The 18,080-nt window shown below is 37.1% G+C and overlaps 1 protein-coding gene across 41 annotated transcripts in view; it reads right to left on the bottom strand.

Annotated features, from left to right (window-relative positions):
- The window catches only part of CCDC14 (coiled-coil domain containing 14), a 48,744-nt gene that overhangs the window by 16,985 nt on the left and 13,679 nt on the right, over nucleotides 1-18,080 (bottom strand). For 24 of the 41 annotated variants that reach the window (XR_002337868.2, XR_002337869.2, XR_014824635.1 and 21 more), the window contains 4 exons: nucleotides 13,059-13,295; nucleotides 12,861-12,952; nucleotides 10,345-10,843; nucleotides 8,187-8,328 (listed from right to left, as the gene is read on the bottom strand). Coding sequence is in view for 17 of the 41 variants with exons in the window: in XM_021070220.2 (XP_020925879.2) it covers nucleotides 8,187-8,328; nucleotides 10,345-10,843; nucleotides 12,861-12,952; nucleotides 13,059-13,295 (970 nt within the window). In the remaining 24 variants the exon portion in view is untranslated. Of the gene's footprint in view, nucleotides 1-2,952; nucleotides 3,200-3,941; nucleotides 8,329-9,318; nucleotides 9,417-10,344; nucleotides 10,844-12,860; nucleotides 12,953-13,058; nucleotides 13,296-18,080 lie in introns of those variants that run through there. The other 17 variants (XR_014824646.1, XR_014824652.1, XR_014824647.1 and 14 more) reach the window with 10 other exon arrangements.

Genomic DNA, 18,080 nt, shown 5'->3' with positions numbered 1-18,080 from the left:
TTTACAGATTAGTTTGCATTTTCTAGAATTTTAATACTATACAAGTATATAATACATATATTTTGCCCAGCTTCTTCACAAAGCATAATGATTTTGAGATCATCCGTGCTGCTGTATGTACCAATAGTTTCTTCTTTTTTATTGTTGAGTGGCATTCTACTGTATGGATATATCATTATTTGTTTATCCATTCACCTGTTCACAGACATTTGAATGGTTTTCTATGAATATGCACAAACAAGCTTTTGTGTGGACATATGTTTTCACTTATCTTGGGTGAATAGGATACCTAGGATTAGAATGACTAGATTATAGGTATATTTTTATTTTCTAAGAATCTGCCAAACTGTTTTCCAAAGTGGTTGTACTATTTTATATTTCCATCAGCAAATTATGAAAGTTCCAGTTCCTCAGCATCCTTACTAAGACAGTCTTTTGAATTTTACCCATTCTAGTGGGTATGTAGGAGTATCTCAATATGGTTTTAATTAGCATTTTCCTAATGATTAATGATGATGAGCATATTTTCATGTGCTTATTTGATATTCATGTATCTTCTCTGGTAAAGTGTCTATTCAAATTTCGCCTATTTTAAAATCATATCTGTCCTATTCTAAGTTGTAACCATTCAAGCATTCTATATACATGCATTGTAAATATTTTGTTTGTTGTTTACTTCTTCATTTTTAGTAACAGTGTCTTTTGAAGAGCAAAAATTTTACATGTTGATGAATTTCCACTATTTTCTTTTCTAGTTTTACTTTTTATCCTATTTAAGAAATCCTTCCCAACCCAAGGTCCCTAAGATTTCCTCCTGTGTTTTCTTCTATAAATCATGTAGATTTAGCTTATATATTAAATCTGTGATTGATTTCAAGTTAATTTTACATATGGTATCAAGTGTTTGAGGTTCTTTTGGGGGGGGCAGGGGTATACAGTTTTCCAATTGCTTTGGCACTACTTATTGAAACGATTATTACTTTCCCATTGCATTTCCTTGGCATCATTGTCAGCCATCCACGTATGAGTGTCTCTGGACTCTATTCTGTTTCAGTGATCTAATTGTCTATCTTTATGCCAATTCCACACAGTCTTAATTACTATAACTTTATAAATTATAACCTGTCTTGAAATAAGATAGTACAAAATTATCTCCTTTCCTAAAATTGTTTTGGTTATTTTACACTCTTTGAACTTCCATATAAATCTTATATTAGATCACCTTTCTACAAAAACACTGCTGGGGTTTTCACTAGAATTACATAGAATCTATAGATCAATTTGAGGAGTACATCTTAGCAATAGCGAATCTTATAATCGATGGATCTGGTTTATCTCTTTACTTTTATAGGTTTTCTTTAATTTCTCTCAGCAATGTGTTGTAACCTTCAGTGTATAAATCTCACACATCCTTTATCAAATTTATCCCTAACTGGCTCATTTTTTGATGCTACTGTAAATAGTATTGATTTTTATTTGTTATTTGTTATTTTTATTTTTGTCTTTTTGGGGCTGCACCCATAGCACATGGAGGTTCCCAAGCTAGGGGTCGAATCAGAGCTGTAGTTGCCGGTCTACACCACAGCCACAGCAAAGCCAGATCCAAACTGCATCTGCGACATACACTACAGCTCACGGCAACGCCGGATCCTTAACCCACTGAGCAAGGCCAGGGACTGAACCTGCAACCTCATGGTTCCTAGTTGGATTCGTTTCCACTGCACCACAATGGGAACTCCAACATTGATTTTAAATTTCATTTCAAAATGTTCATTGTTAGGACGTAGAAATATAACTAACTGCTTTTTGTATACTGATTTATTAATTCTAGTAGCTTTTTTGTAGATTCCATAGGATTTTCTACAAATATTATCATGTCATCTATGAATGAGACAGTTTTACTTTTTTCATTTCCAATGTAGTCTGGCTTTTATCTCTTCTCCTAGCCTCATTGCACTGGTTAGAACCTCCAGCACAATACTGAATAGAAATAATAATCATTATTTGATGGATATCATTCAGATATTTTTCTAGTACATACAGAGAAGAAAAAATTAGCTAAACTATTTTTAAACCATGGGATGCTGCTGCAAATACTATTTTTAAATATTATATACTGAATTTAGGATTACATGATTTTAACTGAAGAATGGTGACAAATGAAATTAGAAGTAATAAACTTTAGGCAAATATTTCTTTACTTCAAAAAAATATTATTCCTAAACAACTTAAAAGAAACAGGATTTGAAAAGCACTGATTCGATTCTACACAGAGTGCATAATTTCACACCTGTCTTAGTTCTACGTACAGATTCAACGTTCATCTCTAATCTACTCCTGTATCTGAACTCATCTCTTGGTTAAGTATACTTTACCATTCAAGAATATATATATATATATATATTTTTTTTTTTTTTTTTTTTAACTGTTCCACGGCATGTGGAAATTCCTGGGCCAGGGATCGAACCTGTGCTCCCAACCACAGCAGTGACAATGCTGGATCGTTAACCCACCACGCCATTAGGAAATTCCAGAATCTTTGTTTTTAACGGAGTCCAAGGGTGCTGTACTTCCTAAGTTTTTGTGCACTTTAGAATATGACTATCACCTTTACTCTAAAAGGATCTTAATGGATCACATGTGAGATTCTTGGAGCATCTTTTCTTTCCCTTAAAACTTTGTAAATGAGGTTCTATGATCTTCTGTAATAAACATCACTGTGAAAAGGCTGAGGCTAGTCTGATATTTTTCTCTTTATGACATGCATTTTCTTTAGTGTGTATAAAAGTTAAATTTTTTGTCCTCAAAGTGCAGTAACTTCACCAGCGTATGTCTTGGTGTTTGTTTCACACAGTTTTTCTGAGAACTTGTATACCCTGACCTGCTGACACAGATCTTTAGTAAGTCTTTCTTTATATATCTTTCAATATTATCTTTAATCTATTTATTCTCTTTTTCAGGAACACTAGTTATGCCAAGTTTATATCTTTTGTGTTTCTCTTCCACGTGTATTATGCTCTTAATCATAATTTTTAGATCAATCTTTTTCTATTTTGTTTTGTATGATTTCTTTAAGCTTTCCCACCCTTCTTAGAGTGAGTGCTAGGCACAATTCTCAGCACTGGAAATATAGCGGCAAACAAAAAAGACAAAAATTCAGTCTTCTTGGAGGTCCCATCATGGAGTAGCAGAAACGAATCTGACTGGGAACCATAAGGTTGTGGGTTCGATTCCTGGCCTCACTCAGTGGGTTGAGGCTATGAGGTTGCAGTGAGCTATGGTGTAGGTCGTAGACACGGCTCTGATCTGGCGTTGCTGTGGCTGTGGTGTAGGCCGATTCAGCTGCAGCTCCGATTCAACCCCTAGCCTGGGAACCTTCATATGCCGTGGGTGAGGCCCTACAGAAGACCAAAGTCAAAAGACAAAAAAAAAAGTCAGTCTTCTCAAATTCATAGAGATAGAAAGGAGAATAGAGGTTATCAGAGGCTAAGGGGAAGGGATCAGGGACTTACTGTTTAATGGGTTCAGGGTTTATGTGAGGATGAAAAGGTTTTGGGTACAGATAGTTGTTATGGGTATACAGTATTGTGAATGTATTTGATGCCAGTGCAATATACCCTTACAAAAGGTTAAAAAGATAAATATGTCATATATTTTACCACAATAAAAGTAAATTAATAAAAGTATTTAAAGGATTTGTGAAGAGAAATGAGCTAAGGCTTATAGGAGACACTTAACTATGAATTTAGCAGCAACTAAAACAAAGATTTGAGGGGGGAGCAAAATACAAAAAAACATAACAACAACAAAATTCAGCCTTCATACTGCTTAGATTCTAATATACATATATATATACATACATACGTGTGTGTGTGTGTGTGTGTGTGTGTGTGTGTTTGTGTGTCTGTAATATCCCTGACTCGATGTTTGTTTGGTATTAATTTCTTGTTTGTTTTTAACAGGGCTTTTTTTTTTTTTTTGCTTTCCTTTATTTTACTGAGTTTACTCAATCCACATCTCCTTTTACTGTCTTTTCTTCTTTCAGTACTCTCTCTTTCCAATCTCTCTCTTCCTGCTTCCAAGAGAGACTATAAGCTTTAATTTCTTTGAAACTAGAGAACCCTGTCTCAAGTTTTCCGGTGTTTTGGGAGGACTATTCTTTTTTTTTTTTTTTTTTTTGTCTTTTTTTTGCTATTTCTTGGGCCGCTCCTGCGGCATATGGAGGTTCCCAGGCTAGGGGTCTAATCGGAGCTGTAGACGCCGGCCTATGCCAGAGCCACAGCAACGCGGGATCCGAGCCGCGTCTGCAACCTACACCACAGCTCACGGCAACGCCAGATCGTTAACCCACTGAGCAAGGGCAGGGACCGAACCCGCAACCTCATGGTTCCTAGTCGGATTCGTTAACCACTGCACCACAACGGGAACTCCATGGGAGGGCTATTCCTGACCTACTTCTGTCCCTCTTGTGAATTTGTTTATTTTGGATGTTATACAAAGATCTCTCCCCTTCCATAAATTCTTTTTTCCAGTTGCTTCTGTGGCATCACTCTCTCCCAGTTTTTCTGCTACTTCCCTAGTTGCTTCTTCTCAGGCTCCTCTTCCTGTGTTCTTTCCTTAAAAAGCTGGTATTCCCCAGCAATTCACCCTCGGCTGTGATCATGCTCTAGACCTTCTTGGTGAATTTACCACTTGCCCGCTGATGACAAATCACTTGTTGTTAATCATTACCGTCTCCAGTGCCTACACAGTGCCAGATCTACAGTAAATATTCAATAAAAAGGTGGTCAGCGAATAACTCCCAGGTCTACATTTCTATCCTGGATCTTGTCTATGTGCTCCACTCATACCATTTGTGTCTCCAGATGGTCCAAATGACACATTCACCATGTCTAGATCTTAACTCACTAGTTCTCCCAATACATCTTCTAACTCAAAAATAAAAGGAAATAAAAAAACAATCTATTCTTCCTCTAGTAACTTCCATCTGGAAGAATTATGTTAGCACATGTCAAATTACCAGGCTAAAAGACTGGATGACACACCCCAGCTCCTCCCATTTACTTCCATTTCATTTTTTTGGTTCTGTGTGGGTAAGTAATGGTCTCATATTTGAGTTTAAAATCAGAAAATGGGTCATGAATTCTAACTTGCCCTTAAATATTAGGGTACTCTCTAGCTTAACCTTCATCCAGGAAATTTTGGAATGTGCCAGGGCTTTTGGTGGTCACAATGAATGGGGCACTACAGACACTTTGTGGGTAGGGACCAGGAAGGCTAAATGTTGAGCACTGTGTCGGGCATCTCACACAAAAAAATGTCTGGCCCCAAATGCCAAAGAAACAATGCACCTAGTTATTTTTTTTTTTTTAAGCCACAAGATGGCAATAAACACCAAGAAAGTCCTGAAAGATCCGTTTGCTGGCTAAAAAGAAACAGGAAGTTTCAAAATGTTCAAACAAGAAAAAAAAAATTTTTGATTGAAAATGCTGAAAAACTTATTCATAAGCCTGTGCATTCCAACTTTCATTTGTAATGGAGATTATGGACAAGTCTTTCCAAATAAAGATTACCAAAGAGGCACAAAAATTCCTATACTTATGCTAGAAATCATTCTACTAAAAAAAGCATATCTGACAAATTCTCCATTTTTCAATAATTTCATTTTCGGAAGGTCAGGTAAATAGTGGCAGTAGCATGCTATATAATCTTTGTCCCCTAAGGACACAGCCAAAAAAGCTTTGGTGCAAAGGCTGAAGAATTAGGTTAGACATCAAATTAATACCTTTTTAAAAAGTTAAAAACAAGCAGTGACCAATAAAGTAGTAAGACTTATTTTCTTAAGTGGATTATAAATTAGCTCCTAAAGCAATTTAAACATATTATAAGGAATAGAAATAAATAGCAACCATTGATATTTCCCATGGTCAAAAGTTAAAATAATAATACTTGAATACTAGGTTCCAGTATGCTTAAGAAACTAATTATTTGATAGTTATACCTTTAAAAACATAAATGTTTATTTTATTTTAATGCATTACAGTATATTCTTTTATTCCACAAAATACACCTATACTGAAGCATAAAAAGCCAGTCTCTACTTCCTAGCAGAGGCTGCATAGAAGCATAGAAATTAGGATAACTACACTCTAAAATCAAACTGCCCAGGTCTGAGTCTTGTCTCTGCTACATCTTGGGTATATGACCTTGGGTTAAGTTATAACCTCTTTGTGCTTTGATTTTCTCATCTGCAAATAAGAATAACATAATGTGTACTTCATAGAGCTGCTGTAAGACTTTAAAGAGATTACACATATAAAGGATAACAGCCTGGCAGATAACAAACATTCAAAAATGTTAGTAAAGTACTGGCTATCACCATTATTATTATAATTTATTTATTTATTATTTTTGCTTTTTAGGTCCGCACCCATGGCATATGGAGGTTCCCAGGCTAGGGGTCGAATCAGAGCTGTAGCCGCCAGCCTACACCACAGCCACATAGGATCCAAGCTGTGTCTGTGACCTACACCCACAGCTCATGTCAATGCCAGATCTTTAGCCCACTGAGCGAGGCCAGGATTTGAACCCTCAACCTCATGGTTACTAGTCGGATTCATTTCCACTGCACCACAATGGGAACTCTACCATTATTAATACTTGGTTTTGATTTTGAAAAACTAATGCTATTATGGGGATCTCTTAGGTCAGGACTGAAGACAGTATTATTACAATTTAAGCCAGCAACCCCAGAATGTATCATAGTAGCTAGAGACTAATGATCTTTAGAGAAATAATTCTAAACAAGTAAACTTCGCTAGGTGTCGTGCCTCTGCAGATTCCAGACGTGTGATTTTAAGCTACCCTTCCACTAGGAATCCTATTTTTTTGCTTTCTAGTTTCTTAAAATGTTTAGGAAGGTCTTTACAGTTCCTATCTGGTATACTGTCTATAACTCACACAACTGTAATGTCCTCTCAGATCACACTCACATTGCAGTGCTGCAGAAGCACCTTTTGAAAGTGTGCTCCAATCCATTGCAAAGTATATTCGCAGACACTGAGCAGTGGCCTTGGTGATCACCACTGAAACATTCCAAGTTAAGATAAGGAGTTTCCGTCATGGTGTAGCAGAAACGAATCCGACTAGGAACCATGAGGTTGCAGTTTCAATTGCTGGCCTCGCTCAGTGGGTTAAGGATCTGGCGTTACCATGAGCTGTGGTGTAGGTCGCAGACATGGCTCGGATCTGGAGTTGCTATGGCTGTGGCATAGGCTGGCAGCTGTAGCTCAGACCCTAGCCTGGGAACCTCCATATGCTGTGTGTGCGGCCCTAAAAAGTAAAAAAAGAAAAAAAAAAAGATATTATTGATAAAATGTGATTCCTATATTTCAAGATTAGACATGTGGTTTATATCTTTCCTAAACAAATTAAGGCCATAATTTCAACATAAGTTATGACAGCCAAAAGAAAAATTACCTAAGAATTTTACGTTTTTTTCCCTATGTCAGAGTGTTGTGGGGCTAATGGTGCTCACCCATATCAGGTTCTCCTTTCCCTCTGGAGTGGACAGGAAGTATGAGAAAATTTTGTGTCCCAGATCTTTATGTCGGGCAGGGCCTTATAACACATTTTAGTCTATAAAATATAAGGAGAAGTGAGACTGCCACACTCCTGGGCCGGGGCATGTCAGAGTTGGTGTGACATATCCACGTTCTCTTTCTCTTGAAAAATATACACTGAGACAGTGGCTCCTGAGATGGAGGGAACCTAAATCCTCAGCCACAGGATGAAAGACAGTCTCAAGTGAGCCATGATAACCTTGGTGTGAAGGAGAAATAAAGTTTTGTTGTGCTATGCCACTGAGATTTTGGAGTTTGTTACTCCATAACCTAGACTATCCTCATAAATATTCTGGGGCAGCTCATTTCCCTCTCCATTCATTACTAGCCAAGTTACAACATATGTGAAAGAGGAGGGGAAAAAATATGTCCTAGTGGGCAGAAGTAATAGAAGAGTTGGAAAATGTTGACAGTGTTTGGAATGTGGGGAAGAAACAGTAGAAATACAGTAAGACAATGCATCTATTTTCTCCATGAAGTCCAAGGTATCTCATTAGACACTTCTGTTCCAGCCATGGGACATCTTTGCATAGAGACCAAAAAAATTCAAAGAGCAATTCTTACCTGCGTAAATGAGCATTTTCATTTCTTAGTGGTTGCATGGCCAGTGCTATTTCAACCTGAAAATTTGTTTTGCCACTTACTGTTGGAAGCAAAGATATACATAACTCCAATTCTGTAATCAACCTCTGAATTTCTGAGTCTTCTATAAAACGCAGAAGAGATAAGTAAAGACAATATTATAAATTGTTTCTGGATAAGATTATTCATAGGTACCACTAAAAAGAAAACATTTCAGATATATACATACTTGCTATAAACAACCTCAACTAAGTTATTGATTTATTACTCAAATCCTATTTTCTTCTCTCCTGCAGCTTGTACTTCCTTATTCATAAAAATTCTAAAGAAATTAAGTTCAGTAAATTAAAGATTAATCATTAGTCACAGGACTATTATTGGTGGGTTTTTTTGTTTTTTTTTTTTTTGTTTTTTTTTTTTTTCAGTTAAAGCGTCTAGCAGAAAGATGACTTATACATATCTCTAGTTCACATTTACCAAAAGACTATCTTGGACTCCTTTAATTGCTAAAGGGTTTCCTATAATTGATTATAGTATTAACATCTACAACGCAACCTTTGACACTGGCATAAACAAATAATTCACTTTAGGTGACTCACTGTGGGAAAATATTGAGGGAGGGTCTACCAAGTAAGGTTTTATTACGTAATTTTATAAAGCAGATTTAACACAACCAGCCACACATCATTTGATATAGCATCAAAAGTGCTATCATTTTTGTTATTAATGGTAGGGAGTGGATGGTGGAAGGTAGATTTTAGATCTTCTGTCTTCTTATTTTTGTCCCTTCACTTCTATTCAAATTTTCTGTGAACTTAAAATATTTAATAAACATAATATTAACTGTCTTAGATCCAAAAGAGGAAAAGTATATTCTAAGTTACAAAAATTTATTCAATTCCCTGAGTATTTTAATACCCTGATGAAAGTTTACATGCACACAGCAAACAATTGTGCCCAGTTACTGAGCAGTCCTTCTTAGAGTGGTTTCATTCATAAGCATTGGAGGCAGAGACTTGGGTTACACCATTTTCTAGCAATATATATCTTAGTCAAATCACTTAACTCTTGAAGCCTAGGATTCGTCATGGTTAAATGGAGATAACAACAGTACCTCATGGGGTTGCTGAGAGGATTAAATGAAATACTGTTCTCCAAGCCTCAGTTTCCTCATCTGTAAAATGGGGACAATAACAGTACCTCATAGGGTTGCTGTGAGGATTAAATAAGATAATGCATATAAAACACTTAGCAGAGTGCTGAGCACATGGTAAGTGCTCAACCAATGACAGCTAACATTGTTAATATTATTATTGTTACCAAAGACTAAGAATTTGGTTAAAAGAACAGTAATATATTGAAGGTCTGAAAACACAAGAGATTTTAATATATTTGACCACTGGATGAATGGTACTACAGTCCTATAGAAAAAATAAATTTTAAGATTTGGTATTTTTTTCTGCAGGTCTGCAAATATTGGGTATTCAATCAGTGCCTCCAGAATCAATTACTCTGTTTTTTTCTAGATGACAAATCTGTAACTCACTTCAAGCAAAAGCCATTATTTAGAATATACACACATAATGGAAACAAATGAATACAACCTGGCTCAAATATCACATAACCCCACCCTAGACATTTTTCTTGATTTAATTAAAAACCCCAAGTGAAATGAAAAGGGCATAGAAAGGTTTCAGTTCCTTCTCAAGGTGAAATTTGTTAAACATTATAACATTTGGTTATTAAAGAAATGATGAGAGGAAAATTTCTGTGCCTTTTTAAAATAGGAAAAAATTGTCATTCTATTCTAGGGAGTTAATCATATTTAGGGGTCCTGTAACCCCTTAAATTTTATCGCTACAAATTCTCTTTGGCTGAATCTTTTCAAGGTCCCTTTGATTCAAGTAGAATGAATATACACTTGCATGTAAAAGACTGTTTGATATTCCCTAGCACATTTTAAATCCACAGGAAATAAGAGGGAGCAAAACCTAAAAAATAAGAACAAAACAGACAAAATTCATTTCCTTGTTTAGCACAAGCCCTATTTCTATGGAAAATATCACAAACTCCATGTCCATGATTCTAAATTTAAATGGTGATATTCCACAGAAAATTATAAAGAAAAATACTTATCTACCTTGTTCTGCTACCAGGGCCTTGAGCTCTCCCAACAAGTATTTTATAGTTCTCACTTTTTCAGCACTCTGGTTCACATTTTTTGCCTTCCGCACATCCTTTATTCTTAAATCTCGCACATGTAGGTTTAAATCCTTTCCTTCGCTTCTGACCTCTCCTCCTTGTTCTTTAGTGCATTTGTCTTCATTAGTAGCCAAGGAAGCTGGCTGTAACAGGGGGTTTTGCTGTGTCTGACTGTCCGGATGAGAATGCAACAGTTTCATATATGTCTGGAAACACTTTAGTAGGTCCGTTTCCTTTGGAACTCTTTGTTGTGGCAGAATCCCATTAGCAAGACCCAGCTGCTGGAATGCTGGAGGAGCTGGTTTGTCAATTTGGGGCGAGCTACATGGAACTCCAAGGCTAGTACTGAAAGAATTCCTTAGAACATCATCGGTACAGTTCATCAAAACTGTTTTACCTTGTGAGGCAAACTGGTTATCACTATCAGTCTGAACTTCCTAAAGAAGAAAAAAACAAGTTAAGCCTTCAAAAATGTGAGCACTGACTTGTAAGCATTAACTATAATAAACTCAAATGAAAAATGTTAGAAAAGGCCACTTGCAGGATGGAGTTACAGATTACCAGTAAATTGAATTTTCCCCCAGCATAACATTCTAGTTTTTAAAAGCTTAATTAGTTCAGTCTGCAATATGGGAACATTATAAAGCCATGACTGAAATAGATTGTTTAGGAGTTCCTGTCGTGGCTCAGTGGTTAACGAATCTGACTAGCATCCATGAGGACACAGGTTCGATCCGTGGGTTAAGGACCTGGTGTTGCCGCGTGCTGTGGTGTAGGTTGCAAACACAGCTCGGTTCCCGTGTTGCTGTGGCTGTGGTGTAGGCCAGCAGCTATAACTCCAATTCGATCCCTAGCCTGGGAACCTTCATATGCCACTGGTGCAGACCTCAAAAAAATAAAATAAAATAAACAAAAAAATAAAAATAAATAAAATAGTCTGTTTACAAATATCACAAATAGTTTAATGGCATCGAACTAACTGGACTAACTGTTTTAGTCCACTTTAGGGACTAAAACAAACTTCCACTTTGGGAAATTACAATGTAAGAAAATAAGCCCGAATATACAAAAAAGATTTTGTAAAACATATTTATAGAAATGTTATGGTAGTAAAACACGTACTTAAATACCTAACCATAGGAGAGTAGTTATACACTACGGCATATCCACTAAACAGAGTATTAACAACTTATTAAAAAACTACAAAAAATTGGAGTTCCCATCGTTGGCTCAGTGGTTAACGAATCCGACTAGGAACCATGAGGATGCGGGTACAATCCCTGATCTTGCTCAGTGGGTTAAGGATCTGGCGTTGCCGTGAGCTGTGGTGTAGGTCACAGACGCGGCTCGGAACCCGTGTTGCTGTGGCTCTGGCGTAGGTCGGCGGTTACGGCTCCAATTAGATCCCTAGCTTGGGAACCTCCATATGCCGAGGGAGCGGCCCCAGAAAAGGCAAAAACACCAAGAAAAAAAAAAAAAAATTACAATAAAATGCTAAGGGAAAAAAAGCAATATATCAAACTGTACAAAATTTTTTATGACAATAGTTTTAAAAGAAAGCAAACTTAATAAATTAAACCAGAAAACAAAACCTACACAGAAAATTAAATGACATGCTCTATCTACATGTTAACAGCAATTTTGCCTGGGTGGTAAATATGGGTGATATCTTTTTCCACTAATTTCTTTCCCTCTCCCCTCCGCCACTGTCTTTAATCAATAGGTAAAACTTTCCTTTTTTTTTTTTTTTTTGTCTTTTTGCCATTTCTTGAGCCGCTCCCATGGCATATGGAGGTTCCCAGGCTAGGGGTCGAATCGGAGCTATAGCCACCGGCCTACGCCAGAGCCACAGCAACGCAGGATCCGAGCTGCATCTGCAACCTACACCACAGCTCTCGGCAACGCCGGATCGTTAACCCACTGACCAAGGGCAGGGATCGAATCCGCAACCTCATGGTTCCTAGTCGGATTCGTTAATCACTGTGCCACGACAGGCACTCCAGCAAAACTTTTCCTAAAAAAAAAAAAAAAAAAAAAAAAAAAAAAAAACTTGAAAAAAATCATTGATCTTTACATCCTAGGGTATTAAGACACAATAAGCAAGGGAGTTCCCATCTTGGTGCAGTGGTTAATGAATCCGACTAGGAACCATGAGGTTGTGGGTTCGATCCCTGGCCTTGCTCAGTGGGTTAAGGATCTGGCGTTGCTGTGAGCTGTGGTGTAGGTTGCAGATGTGGCTTGGATCCTGCGTTGCTGTGTCTGTGGTGTAGGCTGGCGGCTACAGCTCCAATTGGACCCCTAGCCTGGCAATCTCCATATGCTGTGGGAGCTGCCCAAGAAATGGCAAAAAGACAAAAAAAAAAAAAGATACAATAAGCAAATTCAATTTTCTCTCTTAAGATGGCAATTTCTAAAAGCAAATTATTACTTGTATAGTCTATAAACTGTACTCACAGAATGAACCATTGGAGGGCAGGGTGGCTGCTGAGAAAACTGGACTGGGGTGGGGGTAGATAAGCCACAACTAGAATGTGTTGTGTGAGATTCTGAAAGGTAAAAGGGAGAAAAAGTCATTTACATCTCATACTGCTTATACCAGGCAACTTAATTCAAACTTATATTCATGCTTTTTAAAACATCATTCATACTGACCAGAACCAGACACAGTGTGGCAAGGTACAGTAGGAGTTCCATTAGCATTGTTCTTTGAGGGCAAGTTATTCATCAGTGACATTTGAGTCTGCACATGCTCACAGAGAGCTTGGTATATCATGGGTGAATACATTCTATAATGATCTTGCAGTGACCAATTTTGTGGTGTATCTGATGCATCTCTTTCACTGCCAGCAGAAGCTTCATTAGGTATCTGTTTCTTAATATCTGAAGATACTAATGTGGAAAAAGGGAAAAAACATTATTGAAATACGATTCTTCAAAAACTTTTACCGTAGATACTAGGGAAAAGCGGGTTCTCAGAAGCAGCTCAGTTTATCACATACTTTACAGAAGGGCTTTACCGTTATCACCCCTTTAAGAAAATCACCTCAAGTTCTTTTTTCTTAAGTAGATAATAAATTTGGTTCTCCAGTCAAAAATTATGCTACACGATGTCTTTAAAATCTCTACTAGGGAGTTGTTCTCCGGTGGCACAGTGGGTTAGGATCTGATGTTGTCACTGCTGTGGCTCAGGTTGCAGCTGTGGTGTGGTGTGATCCCTGGCCAGGGAACTTGAAAATCTCTATTAAGTGCTATTCAAAAAATTTTCCTTCAATTATTAAGAGCCCTCTTAAGGGTGTTATTTGTCTCTAAATCCAATAAAACTCTTTCACCTTGCTCCCTGTCCAGCTCATGCTCTTACTTAAGAGGGGGAATAGAACAAAAAGACAGAATACCTTGCATAACAAAAAAAATAGTAAGTCAGAGCTTTTAGAGTAAGATTAAAAGCAGATTTAATCTATACATTGGACCCTCATCAAACAATACCTTACCCTACCTAGCATTAAGTCTCCAAAGCCTGATCACAACATACTTCTCTATCCATCTTTCCATCACCTTTAGCTACGAAACTTTTCATTCCAGTTGAATTGAAAGGCCAATTAGACCTAAAACAAGTTTATCACCTTCCTAAGACATTACCCATCATGAACTGTTCCTTTCAATTCAATTCTACCTATTCACCAAAGTTTATCTGAAGGGGTCCCTCTCCCATGAAGCCTTTTCCAATCATCCCAGTCTGGTGACTGTCCTTCAACACCCCAGAGCACATACTGTCTATACAAATCATATACCTCTTGCACATTGTACTGTATTATCTTTCATTCTCTTTTCTACCTGACTAAACTATAGGCTTTTTTTTCTCCCACAGTCTTATATTAATGTATATACAAAGTAAAAATCTAGTATCAATAAACTAATACATGAAAAACAACAAAGTTTTCTACATAGCACCACTCTATAGAAAACTGTCAAAATCTATTGCTTTGTCTAATAAGATCCCCCTCCCAAATTTTTTTTAAAGACTATTAACAGATACTAGAGTGTTCTGGTTAAGTTTGGTATCAGGGTACAAAATAAATTTAGAGAAATACATAGCTTTTGGCAGTACTTACCAAAGCTAAACACATATTCTATGATACAGCAATTGTACTTCCAGGTACATACCTAACAGATATGAGTGTTTATATCTACTAAAAGATGTATAAAAGAATGTTCACAACAGCTTTATTGTAATAGCCAAAAACTGAAAATACTCAAATAGCCATGAATAGTAGAAATGGATAAATTGTGGTATACTCATATGATGGAACACTACAGAGCAATGGAAAACAATAAACTACTGATAGATTTAAACTACCTACATGAAATAAATAGACATGATGTGTGAGTCAGACATGAGACTATATAGTGTACGACTGCACGTATATGAAGTTCAAAGATAATAAAAGTATCCAATGGAGATACAAGTCAGAAAAGTGGTTACTGAAGGATGAGGAGATAGGTGATGATGAGAATATTGATGGTTGAGAGCCTAGACGGATACCGAAAATGTTCTATATTTTCATCTGGGTGGTGACTATATGGGTGTACACATACACAAAAATGCACTGAGATTTATGAACTTGCTTTTTTTTTTTTTTTTGTCTTTTCTAGGGCCACACTTGCAGCATATGGAGGTTCCCAGGCTAGGGGTGGAATCAGAACTGTAGCCACCAGCCTACACCAGATCCACAGCAACGCGGGATCCGAGCCACGTCTATGACCTACATCACAGCTCATGGCAATGCCAGATCCTTAACCCACTGAGCGAGGCCAGGGATTGAACCTGCAACCTCATGGTTCCTAGTCGGATTCGTTAACCACTGAGCCATGTCGGGAACTCCTATCTTGCTCTATGAAAGTTATTTCTTAACTATTTAAAAAGTGAAAATAGTTAAAAATTTTTTAATGGCATGGAATTCCCCAAATACATATGCAATTTATTGAAAATAAAAACACTGCTAAAAGCATAAAACTTACTTTTCCTTACTTTTTGTGCATGTGTGTCTTTTTAGGGCCAACCTACAGCATACAAAGTTTCCCAGGCTAGGGGTCAAATTGGAGCTGTAGCCGCTGGTCTATGCCACAGCCACAGCAACACCGGATCCGAGCCATGTCTGTGACCTACACCACAGCTCACGGCAACATCAGATCCTTAACACACTGAGCAAGGCCAGGGATCGAACCCGCAACCTCATGGATACTAGTCAGATTCATTTTTGCTGAGCCGTGACAGGAACTCCATTAGTTTTCTTTTTTGTTGTTGTTACTTTTACTTAAGTAAAAGCAAAAAATTAAAGGCAGGGGTTCCTGTTGTGGCACAGTAGGACTGGCAGTGTCTTTGCAGCACCAGGACACAGATTCAACCTCTGGCTTGGCAGTGCTTTAAAAGATCCAGTGTTGCTCGGCCCTGGCCCAGGAACTCCATATGCTGTGAGGAGGCCAAAAAAGATTAAAAAAAAAAAATTAAAGGCAGATGAAACACTGTAATAAAAAATAAAGAAAATAATTGAAAAACAATTAATTATTTTTAGTAATTTAAAAAAATAATTTAAAAAATTAATAAAAAGACTAAGTTAATAATTGACTATGAAAATCATTAGAGATAACCGCTGCTTCCATTTTAACTGAGGTTTTACTTCCTTTTGAGAAAAACTATTCCTGTGAACCTATTTCCCCAGCCTAAATATGACCTCTAATAGTTACTAGCTGAATAACTTCTGGCAAATTATCTATGCTCTCTTGGCCTCCTCTTCCTCATCAGAGAGATGATGATAATAAGAGCATTACCTATTCCATAAGATTGTTGTGAAAAGTAATTGAGATAGCACAAGTATCAACGTCTAGCACACAGTAAGAACTCAGTAAATGTTATATCTAATACCAAATGGCTGCAGTCTTAATATAGACAATTAAATATTTCATATTCACAAATCTTCCCATCTGATAACAGTAATATACCTCTATTCATGTCCCCTTGAGGTGACATGCAGTTACAGTTATTCTTTGCTATTTGAATAGATGAGCTACAACTAATTGGTTAATAAACGTTTCTGTAAAAAAAAATTTATTAGAAACACAATTTTATAATAAATGAAGTGGGAAAGAATCCTCTAAAACATTTTAACTTTGGAATCTAAAATGATGAAGGGTGAGATCATAGGCAGCCCCTGGCCATCCAGCACATTAATCTTCTTTTCCTGATTTCTAGTTTCTCTTCTGCTCTTGGATTTCCTTTGGTTGCATAAGATAAAAATTGTCTGGTTTGAGGAATTCTCAAATTTTACACTCACAGGTCCCAAGCATTGGCTTTCACTCACCTTCTTTTCAAGGGATGGTTTTCACAATCTCTGATAAAGCTGAACTACAATATTATCCCTTTGCCAGCAGATGTCATCATCCAACATAAATTAATAAATTTCAAACATTTCTTAAAATTCAAAGCTTTAGAGCTAAAATGACTTACTTTACCTCTTTACTAACTCAATCTATATGAAACTCTACTGAGAATATTACATATTTGTATTTGAGAAAAAATCTTAAATTATCCCAAGCTATCCATAAATGGATATACATGGATATATATTTCAATATTAAAAAAAAACCCACCATCAACAACAAAATAGCCTGTTACTACACAAATACAAATGAAGTATACATTGCTCTAATTCACTATACCAAAGCATCCTACATAAACATTTTCACCAAACAAATTAGGGCAGCAGTGTCTAATTGGTGTCAGTTGATAACTAGAATTCATGAAAGGGATAGAGTCATTTATTCAGTCCTCAGAATTTTTTCTGTCCTTGAATTCTAGCTGCTGTGTAGCGCTAGATGTACAACCATTGTCTGACAGGTAAGATAATTCCTGCCACCCAAATATAGAACAAATATCTACTACATATAGGAGCTGCTGGATGCCCATTTAATTTGAAATATGTAAAAGAACACCTGGCATTGAAGGGGGAAATCAATGCTCAAAATATTATGCCTGTAGCGGTGTATTTCCCCAAAGTGAGGGCAGAAATGTAGGCCACTCAAAGTAGGGTCATGTGCCCATGCATTCAACACAGTTATCAAAATGTAAAAAGTCACTTATTTTAAAATGGTTTTTTTGTTTGTTTGTTTGTTTAAATGTCAGGAGTACTCTCAAGCAAGCTCTCAATGCACTTTTGGAACTGCCTTTTTGCCCCTTCCTCCCAATATACATCAGGGTAGGTATGTGTGGTCCATGGATGCTCAATGATCAGGCAGGTCCCAGAAAGAAAACACATAAGGAGTCCAAGGAGTTCCCATTGTGGTTCAGCAGTAACGAACCCGACTAGTGTTCATGAGGATGTGGGTTCGATCCCTGGCCTCGCTCAGTAGGTTAATGATCTGGCACAGACCCTGCTCAGATCCTGCACTGCTGTGGCTATGGCTGTCACTGTGGCGTAGGCCAGTAGCTACAGCTCTGATGTGACCCCTAGCCTGGGAACTTCCATATGCTATAGGTGCAGTCTTAAAAAAACACACACACAAAAAAAGAGTCCAAGCCCCAGAAGATAGTTAACATAAAATAGTAAGATAAGATAATGTATGTCAAAATTAAAGTGATACATAGATACTAGTTAACATGCTATAAGAGATTCCCTGAAG

Source organism: Sus scrofa, chromosome 13 (genome assembly GCF_054392235.1).
Source record: "Sus scrofa isolate SSC_HxYL_T2T_F1_AM1 chromosome 13, Sscrofa_HxYL_maternal_Yorkshire_Landrace_v2.0, whole genome shotgun sequence".
NCBI lineage: Eukaryota > Metazoa > Chordata > Mammalia > Artiodactyla > Suidae > Sus > Sus scrofa.
This window is presented reverse-complemented; position numbering and strand designations above follow the sequence as displayed.